This window comes from Mustela erminea, chromosome 6 (assembly GCF_009829155.1).
Source record: "Mustela erminea isolate mMusErm1 chromosome 6, mMusErm1.Pri, whole genome shotgun sequence".
Classification (NCBI taxonomy): Eukaryota; Metazoa; Chordata; class Mammalia; order Carnivora; family Mustelidae; genus Mustela; species Mustela erminea.
The window spans coordinates 89,418,188-89,443,395 of NC_045619.1; the positions used below are offsets into that span (position 1 = coordinate 89,418,188).

The 25,208-nt window shown below is 40.7% G+C and overlaps 2 protein-coding genes across 4 annotated transcripts in view; one reads left to right on the plus strand and one right to left on the minus strand.

Annotated features, from left to right (window-relative positions):
- Window positions 1-2,571: 2,571 nt before the first annotated feature.
- Window positions 2,572-8,024, minus strand: LOC116593879 (gametocyte-specific factor 1-like). 3 transcript variants are annotated; one of them, XM_032348495.1, is made up of 8 exons: window positions 7,936-8,024; window positions 7,805-7,854; window positions 6,403-6,514; window positions 5,804-5,924; window positions 5,538-5,639; window positions 4,514-4,580; window positions 3,677-3,747; window positions 2,572-2,723 (listed from the first exon to the last, which is right to left on the minus strand). In XM_032348495.1, exons 3-8 carry the CDS (start codon window positions 6,493-6,495, stop codon window positions 2,710-2,712), a joined length of 468 nt encoding a protein of 155 aa, XP_032204386.1. In that variant the 5' UTR covers window positions 6,496-6,514; window positions 7,805-7,854; window positions 7,936-8,024; the 3' UTR covers window positions 2,572-2,709. The 3 variants fall into 3 exon arrangements, with proteins under 3 accessions (XP_032204386.1, XP_032204385.1, XP_032204384.1); XM_032348494.1 differs by lacking the exon at window positions 7,805-7,854; XM_032348493.1 differs by having other exon boundaries at window positions 7,805-8,024.
- A 4,326-nt stretch (window positions 8,025-12,350) lies between these two features.
- Window positions 12,351-25,208, plus strand: part of NCKAP1L (NCK associated protein 1 like) — a 38,052-nt gene continuing 25,194 nt past the window's right edge. The window contains exons 1-11 of the mRNA XM_032348484.1: window positions 12,351-12,530; window positions 13,565-13,675; window positions 14,608-14,700; window positions 18,364-18,420; window positions 18,884-19,026; window positions 20,022-20,112; window positions 20,203-20,340; window positions 21,143-21,191; window positions 21,290-21,446; window positions 24,441-24,497; window positions 24,766-24,862. Of these exons, the coding sequence (XP_032204375.1) occupies window positions 12,429-12,530; window positions 13,565-13,675; window positions 14,608-14,700; window positions 18,364-18,420; window positions 18,884-19,026; window positions 20,022-20,112; window positions 20,203-20,340; window positions 21,143-21,191; window positions 21,290-21,446; window positions 24,441-24,497; window positions 24,766-24,862 (1,095 nt within the window). The 5' untranslated portion in view covers window positions 12,351-12,428. The remainder of the gene's footprint in view (window positions 12,531-13,564; window positions 13,676-14,607; window positions 14,701-18,363; window positions 18,421-18,883; window positions 19,027-20,021; window positions 20,113-20,202; window positions 20,341-21,142; window positions 21,192-21,289; window positions 21,447-24,440; window positions 24,498-24,765; window positions 24,863-25,208) is intronic.

The following is a 25,208-nucleotide window of genomic DNA, read 5'->3' on the forward strand; positions in this document are numbered from 1 at the left end:
TGATTTTTTCCCCATGGTTCATCATATTGTGAATGTAAAAGTGGAAATCTTAAACTTGATCATAAGGAATAACCTTTATAGCTACAAAGTCTTATTACTACTACACAAATATAGTTTAAATTGCTTTGATAGGACTTTTTGGTGAAGATCAGTGAATTTGGTTACCAAGGTTTTTGAAAGGTTGATTAATTCAGTATAAATATTTAAGCCAGGTCACTGAGTTTCTTTCTTTCTTTTTTTTTTTATTTGTCTTAATTATCCTTTTTAAAAAAGATTTTATTTATTTATTTGAGAGAGAGAGAGCATGAGAAGGGAGAGGTCAGAGGGAGAAGCAGATTCCCTATTGAGCAGGAAGCCTGATGTGGGACTCGATCCCGGGACTCCAGGATCATGACCTAAGTCGAAAGCAGTTGCTTAACCAACTGAGCCACCCAGGCGCCCACAGAGGTTCTTTTTACCCTATGTCTATGTAGATTCTTCACATTTAGCAACTTTGATTTTTTTTTTTTTTTTTTTGTGGGCACAGGACTCTAACATAGTCAAGATCATGCCTTTCCTAAAACATCTTATAGTTTATTAATAGTAAATCACAATGAAGGGATGTTAAATGGAGACATAAACTACCTGTTATGGGAATATGGGAGGAATAGTTAAGACTTTGGGGAATCTAGGCAGGCTTTGAGGCAGTAACTTTGAAACTTTGTTTTTGTTTTTGTTTTTTTTAATTAAGTATTTTCTGTAAGTTTTTTTTTGTTTGTTTGTTTTTGTTTTTGAAGCTTTGACCAAACGTTATGTTGAAGGCCAAAAAAAAGGTGATATTTTAGTTATTATTGTGCCTTCTTCTAAGAGGCTCAAAACTTTTTTTTCTTGATCTCACCTCCCTGAGACCAGGACTTGAGTCGAAACAAAGAATTGGATGTTTAACCAACTCCGTCTCCCAGGGATCCCTTAAAACTTCTTAAAGTGAGTTATGAATAGATCTGGCACACGTATTTTGAATGACAACTGCCTAATTAGTGATGTTTTATCCCTTAAGACTAGGATGGCCAACCTGGTTTTTTGTTTTTCTCAGGATAATTATTATTATCCTTTCATGGTCAAGAGTATCCTGGTTTGAAGGAAAAATTATGTAGTCACCCCAATTAAGACTTTTTGAGGGGAAGATTCCATATCCTGAAAATATGAGTATGGAAGACATCTTTATCTTTTTGGGCCATTTTTACTTGGACACCTTTTGATTTTCATATCGTTTGGTATTAATATACAAAAGTTAATTTAAAAAATTCAAAATATATGTAAGGCCTTAGTTAGGAGATAAAAATCTTTTTTATATTATGTAAATATAAGGGAACAAGTCAGTAGCCCTCCTTTGTAAAAGTATACTAGAATGTGTTAGACACTAAAAGTATCTAGTTTTTCTCCCTTCTGTTTTCTGCTTTAACTGAAGGAGGGAAAAAAGATGATTTGAAAAGGATCTAGAAAATACTTAGGGATAAGACTTCTAAGGGCAGAAAATATCCATTTGGTTATAACTTCTACTTTTAAGTCTATATATACCTGAACCAGTCAGTAAACTAGCAAAAAACCAAGGTCATTAAAATTAGCTAGCTGAAAAAAAATTACAGCTAAAGTGGAACAAATTTTGGCCTGTTGTAAGTTGGGTCTTGGTTCAGTTTAAATATCACGTATGTGAGTATCTACTATATGCATAGCACCGGGCTAGTGGTATATGGTATAGCAAATATGAAGTAGCATGTGATTCCAGCTTTTCTTGGGAAGGTTTGTGAAATCCCTAGAAAGGGATTTTAATGGTTGAAGGGCAAGGGATGACATTTTTAAATGAACGGAATGAAAAAAAAAAAGTGTATTTACGATCGGAATAAACTGACTGCTGCAGAATTAAGAAGGGAGATTTGGAGACAGGCTCCAAACTCAGCTTGTCATAAAAACTATAGCTTTTGTTCCATTTTTTGTTTGTTTGTTTGTTTTTTAAAGTAGACTCCCCACCCAACGTGGGGCTTGAACTCACAACCCTGAAATCAAGAGTCACATGTTCTATTGACTGATCCAGCCAGGTGCCCCCCAAAACTGTATCTTTTTTTTTTTTAAAGATTTTATTTATTTATTTGCCAGAGTGAGCACAGGCAGACAGAGTGGCAGGCAGAGGCAGACGGAGAAGCAGGCTCCCACTGAGCAAGGAGCCCAATGTGGGACTCGATCCCAGGACGCTGGGATCATGACCTGCACCGAAGGCAGCGGCTTAACCAACTGAGCCACCCAGGCATCCCCCAGAACTGTACCTTTTAAGCATGGGAGATTTGTACAAAACTGTTTGAAGAAGGTTGATCTGATGGTCACATAGTACGTGACTTGGAGTAGGAGAAAAATAATTGGAGGATGAAGAACCTGATTAAGGAATAACATAGCTTACATTGATACCTGTATTTCCTCTACTAATAAGGGAAATAGGCAAATAATCCCTCTAGGCTTTTGGTTGACAAATGGGGATATGAAAACAAGGAAGAATTAAAAAAATCCAGTGAAGCTTGTCATAGGAAAAATATTCTTTATTTAAATAAATAAAAACATTTTAAGATGCCAACAATGACTGGAGTTGTTACCTAAAACATGACAGTTAAGATTTCCCCAAAGTTTAAAAAAAGACAATTAATTTTCCGCCTGCTGGCTCTTTAATCCACAGCTTCTCCATCAGTTTTTCTGACCTATGGGTAGAAAAAGAACATTAAGGTAATGTCATTTTGTAAGTGTTTTATTGGAAGGCCTAAGCTTGATGAACATTAGTTGCATTTGAAATAGAGCTCTAGATAGCTTTTTCTCCACAGTCTGACTTAAAGCCTCCGGGACTTTCCCTGCTTTCCATTATGGGGAAGAAGGACTTAGAATAGAAAATAGACTTATTTATTTATTTTTAAAGATTTTATTTATTTGAGAGAGAAAGAGCATGAGAGGGGAGAAAGTGAGAGGGAGAAGTAGACTCCCCATGGAGCTGGGAGCCCAATGCGGGACTCAATCCCGGGACTCTAGGATCCTGACCTGAGCCACAGACAGTTGCTCAATCGCCTGAGCCACCTGGCACCCATTAAATAGGTTTCTTTTCTTTTTCTTTTTTCTTTTCTTTTTTTTTTTTTTTAAGATTTTATTTATTTGGCAGACAGAGGTCACAAGTAGGCAGAGAGGCAGACAGAGAGAGAGCGGGAAGCAGGCTCTCCACCAAGCAGAGAGCTCGATGCGGGGCTCCATCCCAGTACCCCGAGACCATGACCTGAGCCAAAGGCAGAGGCTTAACTCACTGAGCCACCCAGGTGCCCCTAAATAGCTTTAATTTCTTAAAGAATAAAAGTTTGTCTAAGAATCTTTGAAGATTTAGGGGGCACCTGGGTGGCTCAGTGGGTTAAGCCTCTGCCTTTGGCTCAGGTCATGATCTCGGGATCCTGGGATCGAGTCCCGCATCGGGCTCCCTGCTCGGCAGGGAGCCTGCTTCCCCCTCTCCCTCTGCTGCTCCCCCCACTTGTGCTCTCTCTCCTTCTCTCACTCTCTGTCAAATAAATTATTAAAAAAAAAAGAATCTTTGAAGATTTAGAATACATTAGTGGTATTAGTTAAAGCTATGTTAACATTGTAAAACTAGGATATTCGTTTTAAAAAGTTACTCTACCTTTTCTCCAGGAATTATAGTTGTTAGGATGTTTGCCATCCATAGACTGTTTTTTTATGTCTCTTGAGTCACTGTAGGAGATGATCAAAAAAGAAAAGTTAGTTGGAGACCAGAACTAGAGATTTAGTCTAGATAACCATTCTATCTAGGAGATTTAAATTACTTTATCAAAAATAGTTGACATTGGGGCGCCTGGGTGGCTCAGTGGGTTAGGCCGCTGCCTTCGGCTCAGGTCATGATCTCAGGGTCCTGGGATCGAGTCCCACATCGGGCTCTCTGCTCAGCAGGGAGCCTGTTTCCCTCTCTCTCTCTCTCTCTCTCTCTGCCTGCCTCTCTGCCTACTTGTGATCTCTCTCTGTCAAATAAATAAATAAAATCTTAAAGAAATAGTTGACATTATTAAAGGTCAGAGTAAGAATTATTGATTTTGTGCAAGCTTCTGTTTTATATAGTTCCTTTGTACTTCCTGTCCCCCTATGTATGTGGTGGGAAACTCCACTGATGGCTTCTCTAACCCTTAGATGTACCCTTCAATCTTGTTAGGTTATTTCATGTAGAGTGTAGTAATTATTTTCCCTTCAAAGTTTTAGGAATTGAAACTCTTACATAGAATTGAGAATCTTATGTAATCAAGTCCTTAATGGATTAAAGTCCGAAGAGAGTCTTATGGAGGGAATGGAAGTACTCAGATCCCATGAATGCAGATCTTTCGAAATTCAAGACTGAAGTTTAGGCATTTGCCACGGCTATGGCCTAGTGGCCATTTCACTTTAAGAGTCAAACTTAAAGGTATTTTGCTCTCTATTCCGATAACTTCTATAAGATGATTTATCTTACCTTTCACAGACCAGCGTTTTTGGAGCAAATGTCTTAAGAACAAATGAAGGAGAATGATGTGTGTTATCTAGAAAGAAAGAGAGATGATGGAGATGTGATACCAGTACTATAGCATTTTTATATTGCTGCAGAGAAAGCCATCGGCAGTAGAGATTTGAATCTCCCATCCATAGTTGTTGCTGGGAATTAGCTGCTTTGCAAGGACTGCATTCTTATCAACTTGTCTGAGTATGGTCATATGACTGGTTTTGGCCAATGGAATGTGACTGGAAGTATTTTCTTCTGGGCCAAGATGCTTAAGGGGGACCTGGACCTCTGTTCTCTTTTTGTGGCAGTTTGGGAAGCCAAGTGTGGAAGGTGACAGCCACAGGGTGAAAAAAGCCTGTGTTCTCAAGGCACAATCTCCATGGGATTCTTGCTCTGGGCTTATATATAAGGAAACATCTGTTATGTTAAACCATGATATCAACACAATTTGAACTTTGTTAAAGGAACTTGCATTACCCTAGTACACATATACATCTTTATTTAATATTAATCTATCTTATGAGGTAGGTATTATTCCTTTTATAGGTGAGGAAGAGGTATTTAAGAAGTAACTTTCCTTAAGGACTGAGCATATAGTTGAACCTCGATCTGACAGAAGAACTATTGAATTTTCTGTTTGTTATAACATGCTACATTTTAGAGAAAATATATCACTTGAGATAGGATAAATCCAAACCTTTCAGACTACAAGTTTCAATTTATACCAATACTTTTTTTCTGTGGCAAGTGGCCAGATAGTAGTAAGATAAGATTCTTTAAACTGTTATAAGTGATCTCAGGTTTAATTAGACTCCCTTTTTGCTGGGTTGCCTCTTTAGAGACAGAGGAAATTCTCAGATTTATTTGATTGTTCTGAAGGATCTTGTGGGAGGAGTATTAAGACTTAATTTACCCAGGACTATAGTACTTAGCTACGAAGAACTTAGGATCCAAGCCTTCATTTTAAAACTGGGTTCACTGATTCACTCATGCTCACCTATGTTCCAGACATCAGGGTCAAGAATCTGATTGGCAGCATTAGAAAGTTTTTCATTTGGTTCCAAACTTGGAGAAATAACCTTTGGAAGATTAAACGGCTCTGAAATAAAACAGACCAGAAGTTACAGAAACAGAGTAGAAACTTCCTTTTGTTTTTCCTTCCTCTCATTTGGCTAAGACTTCTGTACATATGAAATATGGGGGGCAAGGGGCAATAGCACTTGATGTAACTTATCTGCCCCTCAAATTAAAAACAAAACTTACCATCATCTACAGCAGTTCTATTGACACAGTTAGCCTCATGTTCCTTGAGCCTTTTGATTGGGACCACATGGCAAGCATTATATTTGCAGTTAGCCATTTTTTTAGCTATCTTTGGATTTTTCTAAAAGAAAAAAAGCTCTTGTTAAATGCCTATTATACAATGCCTGTATTCCACCCTCCATTCCCTTCTGGAAATACTTAAGACATACAATTTCCAACACTAAGAACTGCTAGTGCTGGGGTGCCTGGGTGGCTCAGTGGGTTAAAGCCTCTGTGGGTTAACGCCTTCTGGCTCAGGTCATGATCTCAGGGTCCTGGGATGGAGCCCCACATCGGGCTCTCTGCTCAGCAGGGAGCCTGCTTCCTTTTCTCTCTCTGCCTGCCTCTCTGCCTAGTTGTGATCTCTGTCTGTCAAATGAATAAATAAAATCTTAAAAAAAAAAAGAACTGCTAAGTGCTACATATAGTCAGAAGCTTGTTCTTGAAACCAAATGAACAAACAAACAAACAAAAACTTTAAATTTTATATTCTGAGCTTATTTTTCTCCCTCCACTGACTTAACTTTTTTTTTTTTTTTTTTAAAATCAGGAAAACTTACCTTTCTACATGATGCCAGGTGGTACTGTAACCTGCTGGCTGGCATCCTGTGGTTTGGGTCATAAGGACATATTTCTAAGTCTTCTGGCTCCATGAGGCCTAAATAGTAAGAACTAAGGGTTGGAAAAGAAAATATTGACATTTAAGATCAGGTAATTTTGACATAGGCCTACTTTCTGTTCTCAGAAGAGTGAGAGAGATGTGGGTATCTTGCTATGAAAGTTTGGGATGACTAAAACAATAGCCTCAACAGTTAGATAATAGGAGAACTTTACTTCTTACATGCCTTGGAAAACCAAAAATTAATGTTTGCACAAATATTTTAGTCTTCTAGGTTGTTTTGAATAGAATCCTTTGCCCTCAAAGAGAGTATTATACAGGCAGGGCTCCTTGGAAAGCTCAGAGTACTGGGGTATGATGAAGTTTAACACGATCAACTTGAGTGTTGAGAAAGCAAGCCTGGGGCAGCTGGTTCTTTTACTGTTCAGCACTGCTCCCTCACATCTCTTTGCCAAATCTATCTAAATTAAGCTCTTTGTTAGGCAAGGATGCTACTTGTCAGATCAGCGTAGCCACTTTGGGGGAGCGGGGCTTGGAAGAATGAATAGTACCATGTTCAAGTTCAGGCTACTTTATAATTATCTGAGAATGCCAGTCTGAAATCTCTAAAGTTGTAGGTATTAACATATGAAGACTCTTAGAAGAAAACTAAGAATATACCATCTCGAATCTGCCACATTTCACTGCCAATAGGAGGCCTACTTTCCCTTATGGCTAGCTGTCTTTAGCTATCCAGCAGACATTCACTTCAAGGACTCCCAAGTTTCCAGGCAACAGCTACAGCTGAGATTTCTGCAAAGCAGGGACAGACTAGTCTGATGGGGGAGGGAGATCAAGGCAGACTGGCAGAAGCAGTAAGGATAGAAAAGTGCCTGGAAGAGCCCATTTCAATTCTGCTTTGTATCATGCCTAGGGCATAGACAAAGGGCACAGAGATAGACTGTTAAATGTCAGATTTTCCTGAGGGCATTTAGATGATTAAGTCTAGGTATTTAGACTCAGTACCTTTCAGGAACGCAAGCCAGGGTGGCCCTTTAAAGCTTACACTGCATATTAATGATAATATTAGAGCCATGAACACTTACTGTAAAGTAAACTGGCTTTCTGGGAAATAAAGGTTGCAGTATAATCCAATATTGTGTAGTTATCTTTAGATTCTTAAAGATAGTGGAAGAAGAGCTTTAATCCTGATACCTAACTATTGATAGCTGAATATCTCATGTTGGGAGGCCAAGATTATAATGGAGGCCAATTTGGTTTAATACATGTTGGATTTGCAAGAGGATTCCAGCCTCGATGCTACCTTGACAGTTAAGCCGAGTCTAAACGCTCTTGAGTCCTACCTTATTCTCGAAGCAGTGACTCTCAAGAATCTGAAGGGAGCTGTCTGAATCTGAAGAGGCAAACAGTCCTTCTGGAGGTCAAAACAAGGCAAACAGGTGAAGTTTGGGGAGAAGGAAAGCAGAGTGAATACCTTTGTCAAGTGATGTGAATCAACTTTCTGTTCAAGCTACTCAACTCCTCTTCTCCCACCATATGGTCGATGGTTTCTCAGAGGTTTGGAAGTTTGTTATTTATTTATTTATTTATTTATTTATTTCCAGCATAACAGTATTCATTATTTTTGCACCACACCCCATGCTCCATGCAATCCGTGCCCTCTATAATACCCACCACCTGGTACCCCAACCTCCCACCCCCCGTCCCTTCAAAACCCTCAGATTGTTTTTCAGAGTCCATAGTCTCTCATGGTTCACCTCCCCTTCCAATTTCCCCCAACTCCCTTCTCCACTCTAAGTCCCCATGTCCTCCATGCTATTTGTTATGCTCCACAAATAAGTGAAACCATATGATAATTGACTCTCTCTGCTTGACTTATTTCACTCAGCATAATCTCTTCCAGTCCCATCCATGTTGCTACAAAAGTTGGGTATTCATCCTTTCTGATGGAGGCATAATACTCTATTCCCAGGGGTACAGGTCTGTGAATCACCAGGTTTACACACTTCACAGCACTCACCAAAGCACATACCCTCCCCAATGTCCATAATCCCACCCCCTTCTCCCAAACCCCCTCCCCCCAGCAACCCTCAGTTTGTTTTGTGAGATTAAAAGTCACTTATGGTTTGTCTCCCTCCCAATCCCATCTTGTTTCCTTTATTCTTCTCCTACCCACTTAAGCCCCCATGTTGCATCACCACTTCCTCATATCAAGGAGATCATATATAGTTGGTTTGGAAGTTTTTGATGTCATAGTTAAGTCTTGAAGAAGTGGTTTTCCATCTTGGTTGTGCAAGAGAATCAGAGTAGTTTTAAAGTGACAGAGCTGCCAGAACTCTTGGACCAGAATCTTCACAAATGGAGTCTGGCTAACTGTGGCTTTAAAAGAGTTCCACAGGGGATTCTGATTTGTAGCCAGGGTTACCAGGCTGTGCTCTGGGGTAACTAAGCTGTCCACAGGAGGGTTCTTCCAGTTTCCAGGGGGAGCTGCTGCATAGCTTTTCCAGTGAAGTTTCTCTCAGGACTACCAGTTGGAATGATTGGTCCCATCTTTAAACCTGGCCTTTTTTGGGGCACCTGGGTGGCTCAGTGGGTTAAAGCCTCTGCTTTCGGCTTGGGTCATGATCCCAGGGTCCTGGGATCGGGTCCTGGGATCGAGCCCTACGTCAGGCTCTCTGCTCAGCAGGGAGCCTGCTTCCCCCCACCCCCCACCTGCCTGCCTTTCTGTCTACTTGTGAGCTCTCTCTGTCAAATAAATAAATTCTTAAAACAAAAACAAAAACAAAAACAAACCTGGCCTTTTTCTTTATGGGGTGCCAAGTAGAATTTCACAGAAAGTACATAAGCTCACTATATCTTAAAAATCCCTAAGTTTTACTTTCTTTCTGGCCTTCTTAATCCAGTGTACAAGGTCTTGAGCCAAATGTTTACAAACACCACCATATCATATAACTAACCACTTCTATGGGTCTATGAGGGATGACCACTGTTTTATAGATCAGGAAACCAACTCAGTGGTGATAGATATCCTAAAGTTACAAAGCTAGTGCATGTTTGGTTGATATAATTAATATTTTTGAGGTAATACATGTAAAGCCCTTAAAGTACCTGGTACATATTAAAGAATGAGGTTATCACTTCACATGTAGTAACTTCTTTAATACACAAAATATCTACATGTGATATGAATGATTCTTAATATCCTCTCCACTTGGCAGGCAGGGAGACTGAAGCTGCTGAGTGATAGAGTTGAGATGTGGACTCAAGCTTTCTGGCTCCAGACCTGGGGTCTCTGCCTGTAAGTCATAAGGCTTAGGCCACTGGACTCAACAATATTCAAGCCCAAAATTCTGTCTGATGCCAAAATGTAGGCTTTTCTCCAAGTACAAGTGATTTCCAGGCTCCAGCAATCTGAGTTAGCTGAAGTGGCAGGGTAATATGAAACAGGCATATAAAGGTGGGACCTAATTTAGATGTGAAATACACTATAGAGACCAAGTTGGAGTTTAGCAAGGGCTCAACTTAGGACTCTTTGAGCCAGCTTCAGAAGATTGACTAGGATTTGGGTCAGCAAGAGGGAAAACATACATATGTGTGAAAGGTAGAAATGAACATGGCACATGCACAGTAGACTACTGGGTTGGTCCCTGCTAGGTTGGGAAGTATATAGTAGGGAACAGGAGAAAACTAGATCAACTTTGTAAGGAGACTCTTCAACATATTTTCAAGAGGGTAAGGCATACGAGTGAAAAAGATCCAGTAGAACTATACTAACCTGTAAGAAGGCTGCTGCTGTCCTAGGGCTCAGCTTCCTATGCTTTGGTACCCCACCGCCTGCTCTTAATCTCCCCCATCAAGGTGAAAGACCAATAGAAATCCTGCAAATGACTCTAGTAGATCCTGGGTTTCTTTGATAGCAGCAGGTGATTCAAATCTTCTGGGGGTCAGTAGTACCTTATGCCGGGTCTCTAGCCTTCTAGGGACTCTAACCAGTCAATAAAGTGAAAGGCAGATTCTGTTTTCCAAAAGTGTAAAGTTTCCATTAGAGATGTTTGAAATTTCATGTGTTAAGCACTGCTGTCTTTTTGCTTCTTTAAAAAATATATTTTTGGGGCAGCTGGGTGGCTCAGTGGGTTAAGCCTCTGCCTTCAGCTCAGGTCATGATCCCAGGGTCCTGGGATCGAGCCCCACATCGGGCTCTCTGCTCAGCAGGGAGACTGCTTCCCCATCTTTCTCTCTCTGCCTGCCTCTCTGCCTACTTGTGATCTCTGACTGTCAAATAAATAAATAAAATCTTAAAAAAAAAAAAGTTTATGTATAAGTTTATTTAGGTTTCTGTATATAATAATACTAATCAGCTCTCCCCCATCTCTCCACCCCAGGATTTACTGGGACAATGTAAGAGCCCCGGATATGGCAAATGAGAGTGATTGAAAAGCGGAAAAAGTATTGGAAAGGAAGAAGACATGATGACAACTCAATATAGAATTTTTCTGAAGACCTTCTGCTTTTTGCCTTGAAAGAAACTCGAAAGTGAGTCTATTTTCTTGAGTTAGGGAGTTAAGGCCCGGTTGGAATGGCAAGAATATTTTAGTGTTAAAATTCATTCAGTCTCCTAACATTTAAAGTCTGCTATTAAAATCCCCTTGTTAATCTCAGTTAATTTGGTTCTTCATGGGGCCTATTTCCCAAGTTAGTCTTAATAATTTAACAAATAAATCAGCATATTTACTGAGTGGTTACTGGCTCCAGGAGGTAAGTGTTTCTCAGCATGTTTCTGATAGAACATTTGTCTCAAAACTTTCCAGGGTACTTACAAATGCAGATTTCTAGGCCCCACTGCAAACCTCCCAATTCTGAATCTCAGAGGATAGGGATTGATCTCAGTTTCTTAAGCACCTTTAAGAAGGTCAGGCACCCATTTGTCAGATGGGTGTCTGGGTGGTTCAGTTAGTTAAGTGTCTGCCTTCGGCTTAGGCTCAAGTAATGATCTCAGGGTCCTGGGATTGAGCCCTGCATCAGGCTCCCTGCTCAGCGGGCAGTCTGCTTCTCCCTCTCCCTCTGCCCCCCCACCCCTGCTCATGCTCTCTCTCAAATTAAAAAAAAAAAAACACAACAAACTATTGTATTAGAGCAATGGTTCTCAAACTTGAGAATGCATTGGAATTACCTGGAAGGCTTTCTGAAACACAGAGTGCTGGAGTTTGGGATTCAGTTGGTTTGGGGTGGGTCCTGAGAATGTGCATGTCTAACAAGTTTCAAGGTGATGCTGATATGACTACACTTTAAGAATCACTGTACTAGAGTATTGTGAAAGATATGAAGAAGTATTAGATACAATTCCTATCATTAAGGAGCTTATGATGTAGTAGGGGGAGTTAAGATATATACTTGAGAATATAGCGAAGAATATGGTGTTCTGTATAATAATTGACACTAGATGGGGCAATGAGGAAGAGTTAGGATTTAATCTGGGCCTTAAAAGATGGTTAGGCCTAAGGTTCAGCTGAGAATAACAGGCAATTTCAATGGGGGTATATAAAAGAGGAAGTAGTATAAAGGTGTATGGGCGTGGGGTGGTCGATAGTTTTTTTGTCTGATTGAGCTTTTTATAGGATGCTAGTGAAGGGTTAAGGCCAAAAAGGTTCATACCAGGCTGTGGAAGAGCCTTCAAAGCCTGTTCCTTTCCCTTGCCTCCACCCGCTTCATAGTCTTACCAAAAGTGCTGCACCGCTAAAAAGAGGAAATGTCTGCTGCTGAGTGTGCAAGAGGAAGCACAAGAAGATTCTGAAGGTCTGTGAGCTGTAATGACTGCTTTTACCCATGAGCCAATTGTAGAGGCAACAGGAAGACCAGCGCACCAACCAGGCTGTGTCCCTCCGCCCAGGGGGTGTCACCACCCAAGCTGAAAGTGTTTGGGGAGATTCGACATTGCTGTCTGGATACTCCTCTCTCTCGGAGGCCATCATGTCTTTGACCTCTGCCTACCAGCATAAATTAGCTGAGAAGCTCACTATCCTGAATGATCGAGGTCAGGGGGTTCTCATCCGCATGTATAACATCAAGAAGGTAAGCATGAGCAACTGGACTAGTGCCATTTATTCCAGCAATAGTAGGGCAGGGGACTCTGGGGCTGGCAGTTCCAGGGGTTAGACACCGTCTTCTTTCCCCACTGGTTTAACTGGCTTTCAGTCACTTGGATTATGTAGGCCAGCCTATGAGGCAGAAGGGAGGCTTTTTCTAGGTATAATTCTTGCCCCAGTGAGAGTCTGCTTTCTGCTGGGTATACAGGGATAGGAAATAATTTTGTTCTGAGTCACTTAATAAATGTTTGGGGTCTAGAAGTCTGGGTCTCATTGTTTATTGCTGATGCCCCATACTCTGAAGATATCCAAAGTTGTTCTATGGCAAAAACTTTTCCATGGACTTTCCTACAAGGAAAAAATAGATACAGTATTTCAATAAAATATGGGTTGGTGCCTTCTGAGGTACACAGTGTCTGAGAGTTCATGCTGTAGTGTGTGTGTGTGCTTAGGATAGGAATTCTGGAATTGAGAGATGCTGGGGACAGGCTCAGGCTAGGGGGCAAGGGACTGGCCTAGGGAAGTAAAGAGATAAAGATGGGCAAGAACAGGCAGTTTCTGGAAGAGAAAATAGAGAGAGGGAACTTTCATGCATTTTGTAATAAAAATCACCAGGAACTTGGTTTCTGTGACACAACGTCCCCCACAAATGCCATTTGGGATGAGACACTTACATATGGACATTGTGACACATTCACCCATGAAGTCTAACTCCCAAGCAGCTGCTTTTCTCACTCCTTCCGGCTTTAGCTGGGGGGCGGGGAGAGAGTTTCCTCTTAGCACTGGGGCCGAGCAGACACTGAACTCCTCTTGGTAAGACAAGATACCCAGGTTGTTTAGCTCTACTGATAGTTGGCTTCATGCCCTGACACTTGTTTCTCCTCTACTGTTATGCTTTTGTAATGAATTCCCAGATTCTCTTTCCATAAGAAAGACTGTGTGAAAATGAATGCATCAGGAAGAAGTATGTTTGGAGGGGAGGGAGAAAGAGTAAAAATATGGTGTGTTTTATTGGTACAGACTTGTTCAGACCCCAAATCCAAGCCACCTTTCTTACTGGAAAAGTCCATGGAATCTTCTCTCAAGTACATCAACAAGAAATTTCCCAACATAGATGTCCGAAACAGCACGGTGAGAACCTGGTTCCCCCTGTCCCTTTCTCTGAAATAACTCTACACTTGGGTGGCTTAAACTTGCCTCTTTGACTGCCTTTCTTAGAAGTTGGCAAGGGATGGAGTAGCCTTCTTTCAGTTTTCTTGGGCTCAGTCACAGAGCTTCAGGTTCTTGTAGTCTTAAGAATTCTGAGATAAGTTGGGATCCTTGCAGAGTAAGCTAGAGCAAAGCATTTCCCCTTTCTCCATTGCAAGCTTCATGAGAACACTCTGTTCTTATAGAAGAAGACAGTTTGATCAACCCAGCAGGGTGCATATATTTTCTGCTGTTTCTCTTTCCAGCTCAGTGTTTCTTTGCTAATTACCTTAGAGTTATGCCTCTCTTGAAATATCCCTTACTTCTCCCTTACTAAAAGCTCTAGATTTCTTATCATTGTACTTGTAGCATTTTCTCACTCTGCCTCTTTTGACTTTAATATAAATGGTAAGCCTCTTTGACTAAAAGAGACCTTAAAATTTCCTCTCTTTTAGCACTCTGTATCTAGTCAGGATCACATGCATCATTCTTTCTAGAGAATCTCCCCTGTTCAAAACCTTCAGAGCATCGGGTATTTTCCAACTTTGTCTGTCAGTGTATTTCAAGCCTCTTCAAGACGCTTTCTGTAGGGACGCCTTGGTGGCTCAAGTCGATTGAGCATCTGCCTTTCACTCAGGTCTCGATTCTGGATCCTGGGATTGAGCCCTGAATCAGGCTCCCTGCTCAGCAGGGAATCTGCTTCTCCCTCTCCTTCTGCCATTTCCCCTGCTTGTGCTCTCTCTCTTTCTGTCGAACAAATAAATAAAATCTTTTTAAAAAAGTGTTTTAGGTATAACTCCTATTCTTCTTGGGTTACTTTGATCAATTGTCTTCTTATTTTGTGTTTCAAAATTTTTGTTTTGTGTTTCTCTCAGCAACATTTAGGACCAGTACATCGGGAAAAAGCTGAGATAATTAGATTCCTTACCAACTACTACCAGTCATTTGTGGATGTCATGGAATTTCGGGTGAGCTCTACCACTCCAGGTCCCCAGTGTAGGCATTATCCTTCAGAGGTTACTCCTTCTTTAGTAAATGTTCATTTTTTTATTAATATTTTATTTATTTATTTGACAGAGAGTGATCACAAGTAGGCAGAGAGGCAGGCAGAGAGAGGGAGGCAAGCAGGCTCCCTGCTGAGCAGAGAGCCCAGTGTGGGGCTCGATCCCAGGACCCGGAGATCATAACCTGAACCAAAGGCAGAGGCTTAACCCACTGAGCCACCTAGGTGCCCCAAAACATACTTTTGATGTACTAATTTTACTTCTAGAAATTCTTTTTTTTCTAGAAATTATTTTTAGAGAAACAATCAGAAGTGCAAAGATATGTAAAAGAATATACTCTTTAAAAAAAGAATGTATTCTGCTATGTTACAATAGGGACAAGTTGAGGGGTACCTGGGTAGCATGGTTGGTTGGGCTTCTGACTCCTGATTTTGGCTCAGGTCTTGATCTCATGGGCCCTGGGATTGAGTATGGCTTTGGTTCAGTAGGGAGTCAGCTTGGGAATTCTCTCCCTCTGCCCCTCCCCGCACTTGTACATGTGCATGCATGCATACGCACACACACATTATCTCTCTCTCACTAATAAATAAATCTTAAAAAAAAATGACAAGTTGATAATTGATGTATCCAATATATAGAGTATATGCCTACAAATGAATATACAGCTGTGAAAGATGATAATATATATTTATGTCAATTGGCATAGAAAAATGTTCTTTGTATATTCGTTTTTTATTCTTCATATGTTCTTTAATGTAAAAGCAAATTATAATACAGTAAGACATAAGATGTCCCTCATATGTATATTTACCTGGATAAACATGCATATAAAGAAATTTGAACTTCTAATTGATGGAATTTTGAATGGTTTTAAACATTAATTAAAATTATGCCCGTTTGTATTTTCTAATTTTTCTGTGAGCATGTATTATTTCTGCATTTAAGAAATGACACAGGGGCGCCTGGGTGGCTCAGTGGGTTAAGCCTCTGCCTTCGGCTCAGGTCATGATCTCAGGGTCCTGGGATCGAGTCCTACATCAGGCTCTCTGCTCAGCAGGGAGCCTGCTTCTCTCTCTCTCTCTGCCTGCCTCTCCATCTACTTGTGATTTCTCTCTGTCAAATAAATGAATAAAATCTTAAGAAAAAAAAGAAATGACATAAATTTTAGCCATTTGAGCAATCCAAGTTTGTGATGGTATCATAGTATTTCTTCAATGATGCAAGAGTATGGAACCCTGCTTTGGATGCCCTATATCTACCTGAAGGGGCTAATCCAAGCCACTCAACACATAATGAAAAGAGAAGTGGGGCCACAGAAAACTGTAAAACCTGAAGGAAATTCAGGTCAGAAGTTATTTATTTATTTATTTATTTGACAGAGAGAGAGAGAGAGAGAGAGAGATCACAAGTAGGTAGAGAGAGAGAGATCACAAGTAGGCAGAGAGAGAGGGGGAAGCAAACTCCCCGCTGATCAGAGAGCCTGATGTGGGGGTCAATTCCAGACCCTGAGACCATGACCTGAACCAAAGGCAAAGGCTTAACTCACTGAGCCACCCATGTACCCCAGTTCAGAGGTTATTAATCTTGGAATTGAGAGTAGTGGTTAGGAAGAAGGTAGGCATTGGTGGGGGGTGGTTGAAAGAAGGCTGGATTCATATGAAGAAGTCTCTCACTAGGAAAAGCTGGAGTCCAGAGGGGATTTCAGGACACTGTTGCATTGGTAAAGTTCTGAGCCCAAGGTGTATGGTATGGCTCATTTAGGGCAAGAGGGATAATAGAGACACTGAGATGTTGTGCATTGTAAAGTAGATAGGCTCTGAATTATCAGACAGACCCAGTTTTGAATTTTAGCTTTAATACTTACTAGGGGGTGCCTGGGTGGCTCAGTAGGTTAAGCCTTTGCCTTCAGCTCAAGTCATGATCCCGGGGTCCTGGGATCAAGCTCTGTGTTGGGCTCCCTGCTGAGGGAGCCTGCCTTTCCCTCTCCCTCTGTGTGCTGTTCCTGCTGCTTGTTCTCTCTTTTTCTCTGTCAAATAAATAAGTAAAATCTTGAAAAAACAAAACAAAACAAAACACTTACCAGATATATGATCTTAGACAAGAAACTCTTTGAATCTCAGTTTCTTTGTAAATTGGATTAAGATTTACTATGTGAGGTATTTGTGAGAATTAAATGAGATAATGCATGGAAAACATCTAGCTCAGTATTGAGCATATAATAAGGTTAGAGGCCAACAAATGTTAATTCCATTAACATTAACTTGTGGGAATTGAGCTGCAAGAAGTTGCAGAAAGGCCCTCCTAGTAACTGAGGCCACATAGAGCTAGACAGGTTCAGAAGTCACGTAGTATAGAGGGGAGATCATGGGCTCCATGTTCTAATTCTGATACTATCCCTCACTAGTTTGTGATCATGCGTAAGAATAAATTACCTATTAAGTACTTAGCATATAGTAGGTGGTCTATAAATAGAAACATATAGAGAATTGGGTAGTAGTTCCATTTGTTAATGATTAATGAGAATAGGAGATGGAATCCAAGAAAAAACTGGGTCTGATTTCTGGTATCTTAGAAAGAGCCTATCAGAGAATGGGGAGAAACGGGAACCCTCTTACCCGGCTGGTGGGAATGAAGCTGGTGCAGCCACTCTTGAAAGTAATGTGGAGGTTCCTCAAAAAGTAAAAAATAGAGCTACCCTATGACCCAGCAATTGCACTACTAGGAATTTGCCCCAAAGATATAAATGTAGTGATCTGAAGGGACACCTGCACCCCAATGTTTATAGCAGCAATGTCCACAATAGCCAAACTATGGAAAGAACCCAGCTGTCCATTGACAGGTGAATGGATAAAGAAGGTACGATATATATATGTATATATATATATATGAATGAATGGTGGAATATTTTGCAGCCACCAAAAAAATGAAATCTTGCCACTTGCAACAATGTGGATGGAACTAGAGGGTATTATGTTAAGTGAAATAAGTCCATCAGAGAAAGACAGTTATCAAAGATTTCACTCATATGTGGAATTTAAGAAACAAAACAGAGGAGCATAGAGGAAGGGATGGAAAAATAAAGCAAGATGAAATCAGGGAGGGAGACAAACCATATGTGACTCTTAACCATAGGAAACAAACTGAGGGTTGCTGGAGGGGAGAAGCGTGGGTGGATGGGGAACCAGGTGATGAACTTTAAAGAGGGCTTGTGATGTAATGAGCACTGGGTGTTATATACAACTGATGAATCACTGATCTCTACCTCTGAGACTAAGAATACAGTGTATGTTAATTAACTGAATTTAAATAAAAGAGCCTATCAGATGATCTTCATTTTGTAATCCTCTTTTGTGGAGGAAGGGGACACTGGGATGATAAAGTCAGAGTGTCCATAATCTAGTGATGAACTGTGCCTGTTGAAAGATGAGCATTTGGTAGGGTAAGTTTGATAGGGGTCTACTGCTGACTTTCTGAGAAGGAGCTCCTTCTATTCAGCAATGCTTCCTTACGTTATTTGGTGGCTGTTTAGGACCAATATAAGGGAAGAAACTTTCCCTTAAAATTCTAGTATTACAAGTCATCTTCTCTGTATTCTTTATTCATTCTCTTCTCCAATTCTACCTCCAGGATCATGTATATGAACTTCTCAACACCATTGATGCCTGCCAGTGCCATTTTGATATTGTAAGATTCTTTTAATTCTCTCCTATCCTCAGAGCCATAGAAAAGGTCTTAGTTGGGACAGTGTGGGTTTGGAAGGGACTGGAGGAATGGCTATTCCTTCAGGATTATAATTTAATATACTGTATTATTCATACTAGGATTGTAATTCTTTTATATCAAGTGTTAAAGCTAAAGTATATTTGTGTATATTAAGTAAATCAGCCATATGATTTAATATAAAAATGACAAAAATATTCTTATTGCCCTTCTTCTAACCTCCAAATGCTACCATATCTCCTGGCCTTTTTGTGTCTTGAGCTCACTTTTAACCCTTGACTATTGTTCTGATTTTCTCCTTCTCATCCTGCCAGTCTTCCTTCTAAAGAGACCTTCTCAGAGTCTCTTTGGCACTATCTGGAATGGTTGGCGAATTAGGGATTAATTGGCATTGCTGTTCTTGGGTTCCTATGTATTTTCCTTGTAGAATCTCAACTTTGACTTCACTCGGAGTTACCTGGACTTGATTGTGACTTACACCTCAGTTATTTTACTTCTGTCACGGATTGAAGACCGCCGAGTCCTCATTGGCATGTACAACTGTGCCCACGAGATGCTGCATGGGCACAGGTGAGTGAAGGGGGTACAGGAGATGAAGAATCTCGTACATGGTGGTATGAGGTACAAGGATGTAAAGGAAATAGAAGCCATGTTTTCTCATTTGAGAACCTGTAATCTACGTGATGACCCAGGCCAAAAAAAAAAAAAAAAAAAAAACACCAAAAAAACAAACAAAAAAAAACCCCACACTTAAAAAATACTTTTAATGGCATACTTCAACAAGTGTACTGCCCGTTTACATATAGTTAACTCTTGAATATCTGTTAGTGGATTATCCAATTTGCATTGTCTCTGATCAGTTTTTAATCCTGGTCTGGCTTCCACCATGCTTTTCAGGTTATTGCAAAAGGAAATGAAAGTTGTTTTTTTGTTGTTTTGTTTTTTGTTTTTAGTATTGGTAGGAATAATATCAGCAAGGTAAGGCCATTAGAGGTAAGTAATATATGATAATACATTTGAAGCCAAGTATAAATGGATTTTGGATTATCTGAAATTCTGTGCCCCTCCATTAGTGCAAATAAAAGTACTTGAGGGCTGAAAAAATGAAAACTAGAGGGATCAGAGGAGGCTGTGACACATTGTTCTATGTATGATGTGTATTCCTATTTGTCTACATGAATACCTAGGCACATGCCTTACCCATTAGCTTGAATGAATATATATCTTTTGGGGTTGTATACAAATTTGGGTCTAGGCATATCACTTGAATTACAACTAATCAACATGAATTTATAGAGTATCTATCCTATGTTCAACACCATTTTGGGTGCTTACAAGAAACTTTCAAGGACCTGTCCCAAATTATATAGTTCTCTCGAATAGCTTAATGCACCTGGGCCCGGAATGGGTTATCTATGTATGTAATTCACAGTTCAGTATATGTATCTTTGGAGGTAGAGGGGAATGTTAGCCCAGGTATGCATCTTTATCCTACATGCAAACACGAGAGTTTATATCATGGTTAAAGGAGACCTGTAACTCTTCTTTCCTATGCTTTCTTCCAGTGACCCCAGTTTTGCCCGTCTGGGGCAGATGGTCTTAGAGTATGACCAACCTCTGAAGAAGCTGACAGAGGAGTTTGGGCCTCACACAAAGGCAAGTTCCCTAAGAGAGTGGGGAATTCCTCCGGTGGAAGTATATCGTCCTCATCATTGACACTAAGGATTCATTTGTTTCTCCCCACAGGCTGTGAGTGAAGCCCTCCTCTCTTTGCATTTCCTTTTTGTCCGGAGGAGCCAGGGGGCTGAGCAATGGCGCAGTGCCCAGCTTCTGAGTCTTATCAGCACCCCCCCGGCCATGATCAACCCTGCTAATTCAGACACGGTAGGTTCCCTTCTCCTCTTGTCAGGGACGGCATTCTTTTTGCCAACGCCATCTCTGTAGAGGGTGCTTCTTTCAGGAAATATCACCTCTAAGAGTACTTTAAACCTCTTCTAGGATGTGTATCTAAGTTGATCACCTCTTGTAGCTAAAACTCATGGTTGGGTTGGAGCTTTTGTTTGGACAGGGATTAGTGTGTGCTTGCCCATAGAAAGAATTTAATACCTAATCATAGAGTGAATGGGTAGATGAAAGTGAGTCATTAGACACTATTCAGCCTAGCAGGAACTTGAACATAGGCATCAATTAACACATAGTTTTGTTCAATTACTATGGGCTCAACAGCCGTGCTTAAAGAACTTAGTGTCTTGTAGGGGAACATATGCCATACAGTCATAAAAAGACAAGGGATGGTACAAGATGAATGAGAAATGTCAAATGAGTGATTTCTACTTGAAGTGGTAAAAGAATCCATAAGAGGGAGAAATCATGTGAACGTTTTGAGTATTGCTTTTATGAACTGTTGAAGAGAAGTTATGTTAAACCTTTTATTTGTCCTGACTTCCAGCCCAACCTCCTCTTTTTTTTTCTCAACTGTATTTGTTTTTGCTTCTGGTTGCCTCACTTCAATTATTGGGAGGTTCCCCAGCTTTTGGCTTATCAAAGTACCCTGATCCAGGCTGGTAAAATAAAAGTTGGTTTTGGTACTTAAATTTAGTTTGACGCCCTTATCTTGACAGCCTCAGTCTTTAGGGGAAGACCGAGTTCAATAATGGCTTGACCATCTCTGCCTCTCTTCTTATAGATGGCCTGTGAGTACCTGTCTGTGGAAGTAATGGAGCGCTGGATTATCAGTAAGTTTTATGGGATGAGTTGGGAATCAATGTAGCAGCACATTACATGGATAGAAAATTCTAAAAGTCTTCCTCTGTACTGTTCTACCCACCTGCAGTTGGGTTTCTTCTTTGTAATGGCTGCCTCAACTCCAACAGCCAGTGCCAGAAGCTGTGGAAGCTGTGCCTACAGGGCTCCCTGTACATCACCCTCATCCGGGAGGACGTGCTCCAGGTGCACAAGGTCACCGAGGACTTGTTTAGCAGCTGGAAAGGGTGAGATGTGGGAGCCAACTAATCTTATTTTAAGATTTTTTAGGGGTCTTGGGAAGAAGGAAGACAGAAATTAAGGGAAGAAAGCATTCTTAGGAGGAAGGATCAGTTATTTACGTTACATAACATTGACAGGTCAGAAAAAAAGAAAAAGAGGGCTGAAAGCTGGGTTGTGATGGGTTTAGAAGCAAATGGGAGATAACAAATTTAGCAAATAGCTCTTATTTATTTATTTATTTTTTAGATTTTATTTATTTATTTGACAGAGAGAGATCACAAGTAGACAGAGAGGCAGGCAGAGAGGGAGGAAGGGAAGCAAGCTCCCCGCTGAGCAGAGAGCCCGATGCGGGACTCGATCCCAGGACCCTGAGATCATGACCCGAGCCGAAGGCAGCGGCTTAACCCACTGAGCCGCCCAGCAAATAACTCTTTGAAGAAGTTTGTATAAGGAAGAATAGGGAACTATAAAGAGAAAGAGGTGTTGGATTGAGGAAGGGGTCAAATACCTTTATTGTTTTTTTACAGTTGTAAACTAAAATTCAAACGTGTACAAAATACAAAGTGGAAGTTGTCTATAGTCTCATCTCCCAGAATAGTTTGGCATATGTCCTCCAGATGCTTCTGTGTATATATAAACATGTAAAGCTGTGCATGTGTTTTCAACCTTATAGAAGCAATATTTAAAGAGCAGAGGATCCACACTCTGTGTTACATTCTGCAGTTTGATTTTTTTCACTTACTCTATTTTGGGTATCTGCGCATATCAGGCTGTAGACAATTATCTTATTCTTTTTAACAGTTGCATAGTATTCTGTTATGAGGTTGAAGCATAATTTATTTACCTAATCCCCTATGATGCACATTTGAACTGTTTCCACTGTTCTTTCTTTGTTTTTTAATTGAGACATAGTTGAGACTGTTTCCTTTTTTAAAAATATCGTTACAAAAAATGCTGTAATGAACATTCTTAGACATGTATCTTTGTGAACATTTCTATTAGGTAGATTCTCAGAAGTGGAATTGCTAGGGTAAAGGGTATGCATATTTCAAATTTTATTTTATTTTATTTTTTAAAAAATATTCCATTTATTTGAAAGAGAGAGAGTGCATGTAAGCAGGAGGAGGGGCAGAGGGACAAGCAGACTCCCCGCTGAGCAGGGAGTCTGGAGTGGGGCTCAATCTAGAACCTCAACATCATGACCTGAGCTGAAGTCAGACACTTAACCTACTGAGCCACCCAGTTATATTTCAAATTCTAATAGCTCCTACCAAATTGCCTTCCAAACAGATGTATTATCTACAGTCTGTGAGAATACTTATTCCTCATACACTCAACAGATGGTATAATCATTAAATAAACCATTGTCAGCGTTAAAAGATAGTAAATCTAGGATTAATAATTAGAAGTTACAGGAGTGGTTTTGGGTTTGTATCTGCATCCATATCTACATACCTATAAAACTTTTTTTTAAAGATTTTATTTATTTATTTGACAGAGAGAGAGAGACAGATGACAAGTAGGCAGAGAGGCAGGCAGAGAGGGGGAGGCAGGCTCCCCACTGAGCAGAGAGCCCGATGTGGGGCTCGATCCCAGGACCCTGAGATCATGACCTGAGCCAAAGGCAGAGGCTTAACCCACTGAGCCACCCAGGTGCCCCCATACCTATAAAACTTTCTAATGATTATTGCTTTTAAGGAATGGAAGACATGTTTGAAGAACAGCAACTAAAATGTTAAGATTCATAGCATAGGGAGTTGTTTGGCATAAATGATCTAATTTGATGTTCATGTTACTTATATTCAGGTATAAGTATTAAATTTTATTTAGTAGATGAGACAATGGAGCTCAGTCTCAATGTCACTCAGTTAATACGGAATTACGAAATAACTCCAGATTTTTTTACTCTTAATCCTGTTGCTTTCCATCATACCATGTAGAGGTTGAAATAACTATCCCCCAGGAATGCCACGGAGTTGAATCCTGATTTAATTAAGATACTTTCCAACCCTACATTTCTTTGATTCTGTGCCAAGGTCAATAGAGAGCTGTTTGGAGAAGGGAAAAGACAGGTTATGAAGTTTGACTAATGCAGTGGCAACAGTGATGCCCACAAGAGGAGACAGATAGAAGGAACATAGGGAAAACACAGAGCCTAAGGTAATGTGGGAGTTTTGAGCATGGATCACTAGGAGAAAAAAGAGACATGGTCAGGAGAGTCAAACATAACAGACAAACAGCGAACAACGAAAAGGCCATTTAGTGATTCCGCTGTTCACATGGACTTTAAAGAGAGCAGTTTTTTAGTGTCAAAGGCCTTGTGGGATTCAGGGGTCAGTGAAGGTTGACGAAGTAAAAAGCATTTAAGGATCTCTTTGGAGGAGTTTGGTAGTGTGGGAAAATGGCAAAGTTCAGGAGATGGTTGGGGTCAAGTGAGGGTCTTTCAGGATGAGGGAGGCTTTGAACTCCTGTGTTGGAAGAAGAGGATCAACCAGCCAAGACAGAGAGATTAAAGTGACAAAGAGATCACTGATAAAGGAAAATTCTAAGAGGACATGGGTGGGACCCAGCGGAGAGCTGGAGTAACTGTTCTTACTTAAGGGCAGGGCCCATGTCATATTTATGCTCGGCCTCTTTTATTTCCCTCAAACCTGGAAGAGGGCTTTGGCCTGACAATAAGGCAGGAGCACGGGCCGAGAAGTCCAGTCCCAGCTTTGCCACTAAAACCCTGTGTAACTCCTGGCAAGTCATTTCTCTTTCCTAGAGGTGATTTTCTTCATCTGCAAAACAGTGAAGAGAACAGGATAATCTCTAAGCTCTGTGAGTCTCTTATCAAGGGGCCGGGGGGCGCAGCTGGGTTTGCACAGATCCTGTCAGTGAGGGCTGCCCTTGCTTGCCCTACATAGGCTGTGATTTGGAATCTCTCAGGACTGGGAAGGTGAGACAAGGCCTCTAATCAGTGGTGTGGCCCACGCTGCTGTGTTTGTGTCAATCCTCAGGTATGGCAAGAGAGTGGCAGACATCAAGGAAAGCAAGGAACATGTAATTGCGAACAGGTAAAGGTGGGGAATGGGCCCTCCAAGAGGGGATGGAATAGGAATCTCTCTGGACTTTTGTTCTCACTTAAGCCACCCCCAGGTTCTGTACAGCTTTATTGCTTCAACCCAAGAACTTGCTGCTGCCCCACGGATTCTTATGTTTTCTTACGAAGTCTAACTGTGGCACTGAACGTTCTTCCTACCTGACCCCCCTTCCTAAATGCCTTAGGAGGATTTTTAAGGATGGGAGAGGCATTAGTCTCTAGCTTCCACTTTCTTTTCTTAGTGGCCAGTTCCACTGTCAACGACGCCAGTTTCTGCGGATGGCCGTGAAGGAGCTGGAGAGTGTGTTAACCGATGAGCCAGGACTGCTGGGTCCCAAGGCAAGAAAGAGAAATGTTGACTGGGGGATAACGGCCAATGATAAAAGTCTCTCTGTGTGTGTGTGGGGGGGTGGCGGTGTGGAATGACTTGGCATTCAGGAGTTTTTGTATTTCTGAGGCTTTCGTGATCTGTTTGTATATGTATATGCTGATTCCTTTGAATCTTCTGGGAGTCCCCCAAAAGTTCTTGAATCTCTTTTTGGGGCACCATCAGGGGGTAGTATATCATAGCTATTTGTGTACTTGTCTTATCCTCTATTTGAACATGAACTAATTGAAGACACAGCTTGCTGCTTTTTTTTTTTTCAAATCACATAAATGCCTAGTAAATATTTCTAAGATTTAA

Coding starts and splice junctions, on each gene's coding strand:
- LOC116593879 (XM_032348494.1), bottom strand. CDS start 6,495: ATGGAGCCAGAAGACTTAGAAATATGTCCTTATGACCCAAACCACAGG. Junction 4,581..5,537: donor CCCTGATGTCTGGAACATAG/GTGAGCATGAGT, acceptor CTTTCTTTCTAG/ATAACACACATCATTCTCCT. Junction 3,748..4,513: donor AAAACGCTGGTCTGTGAAAG/GTAAGATAAATC, acceptor CATCTCCTACAG/TGACTCAAGAGACATAAAAA.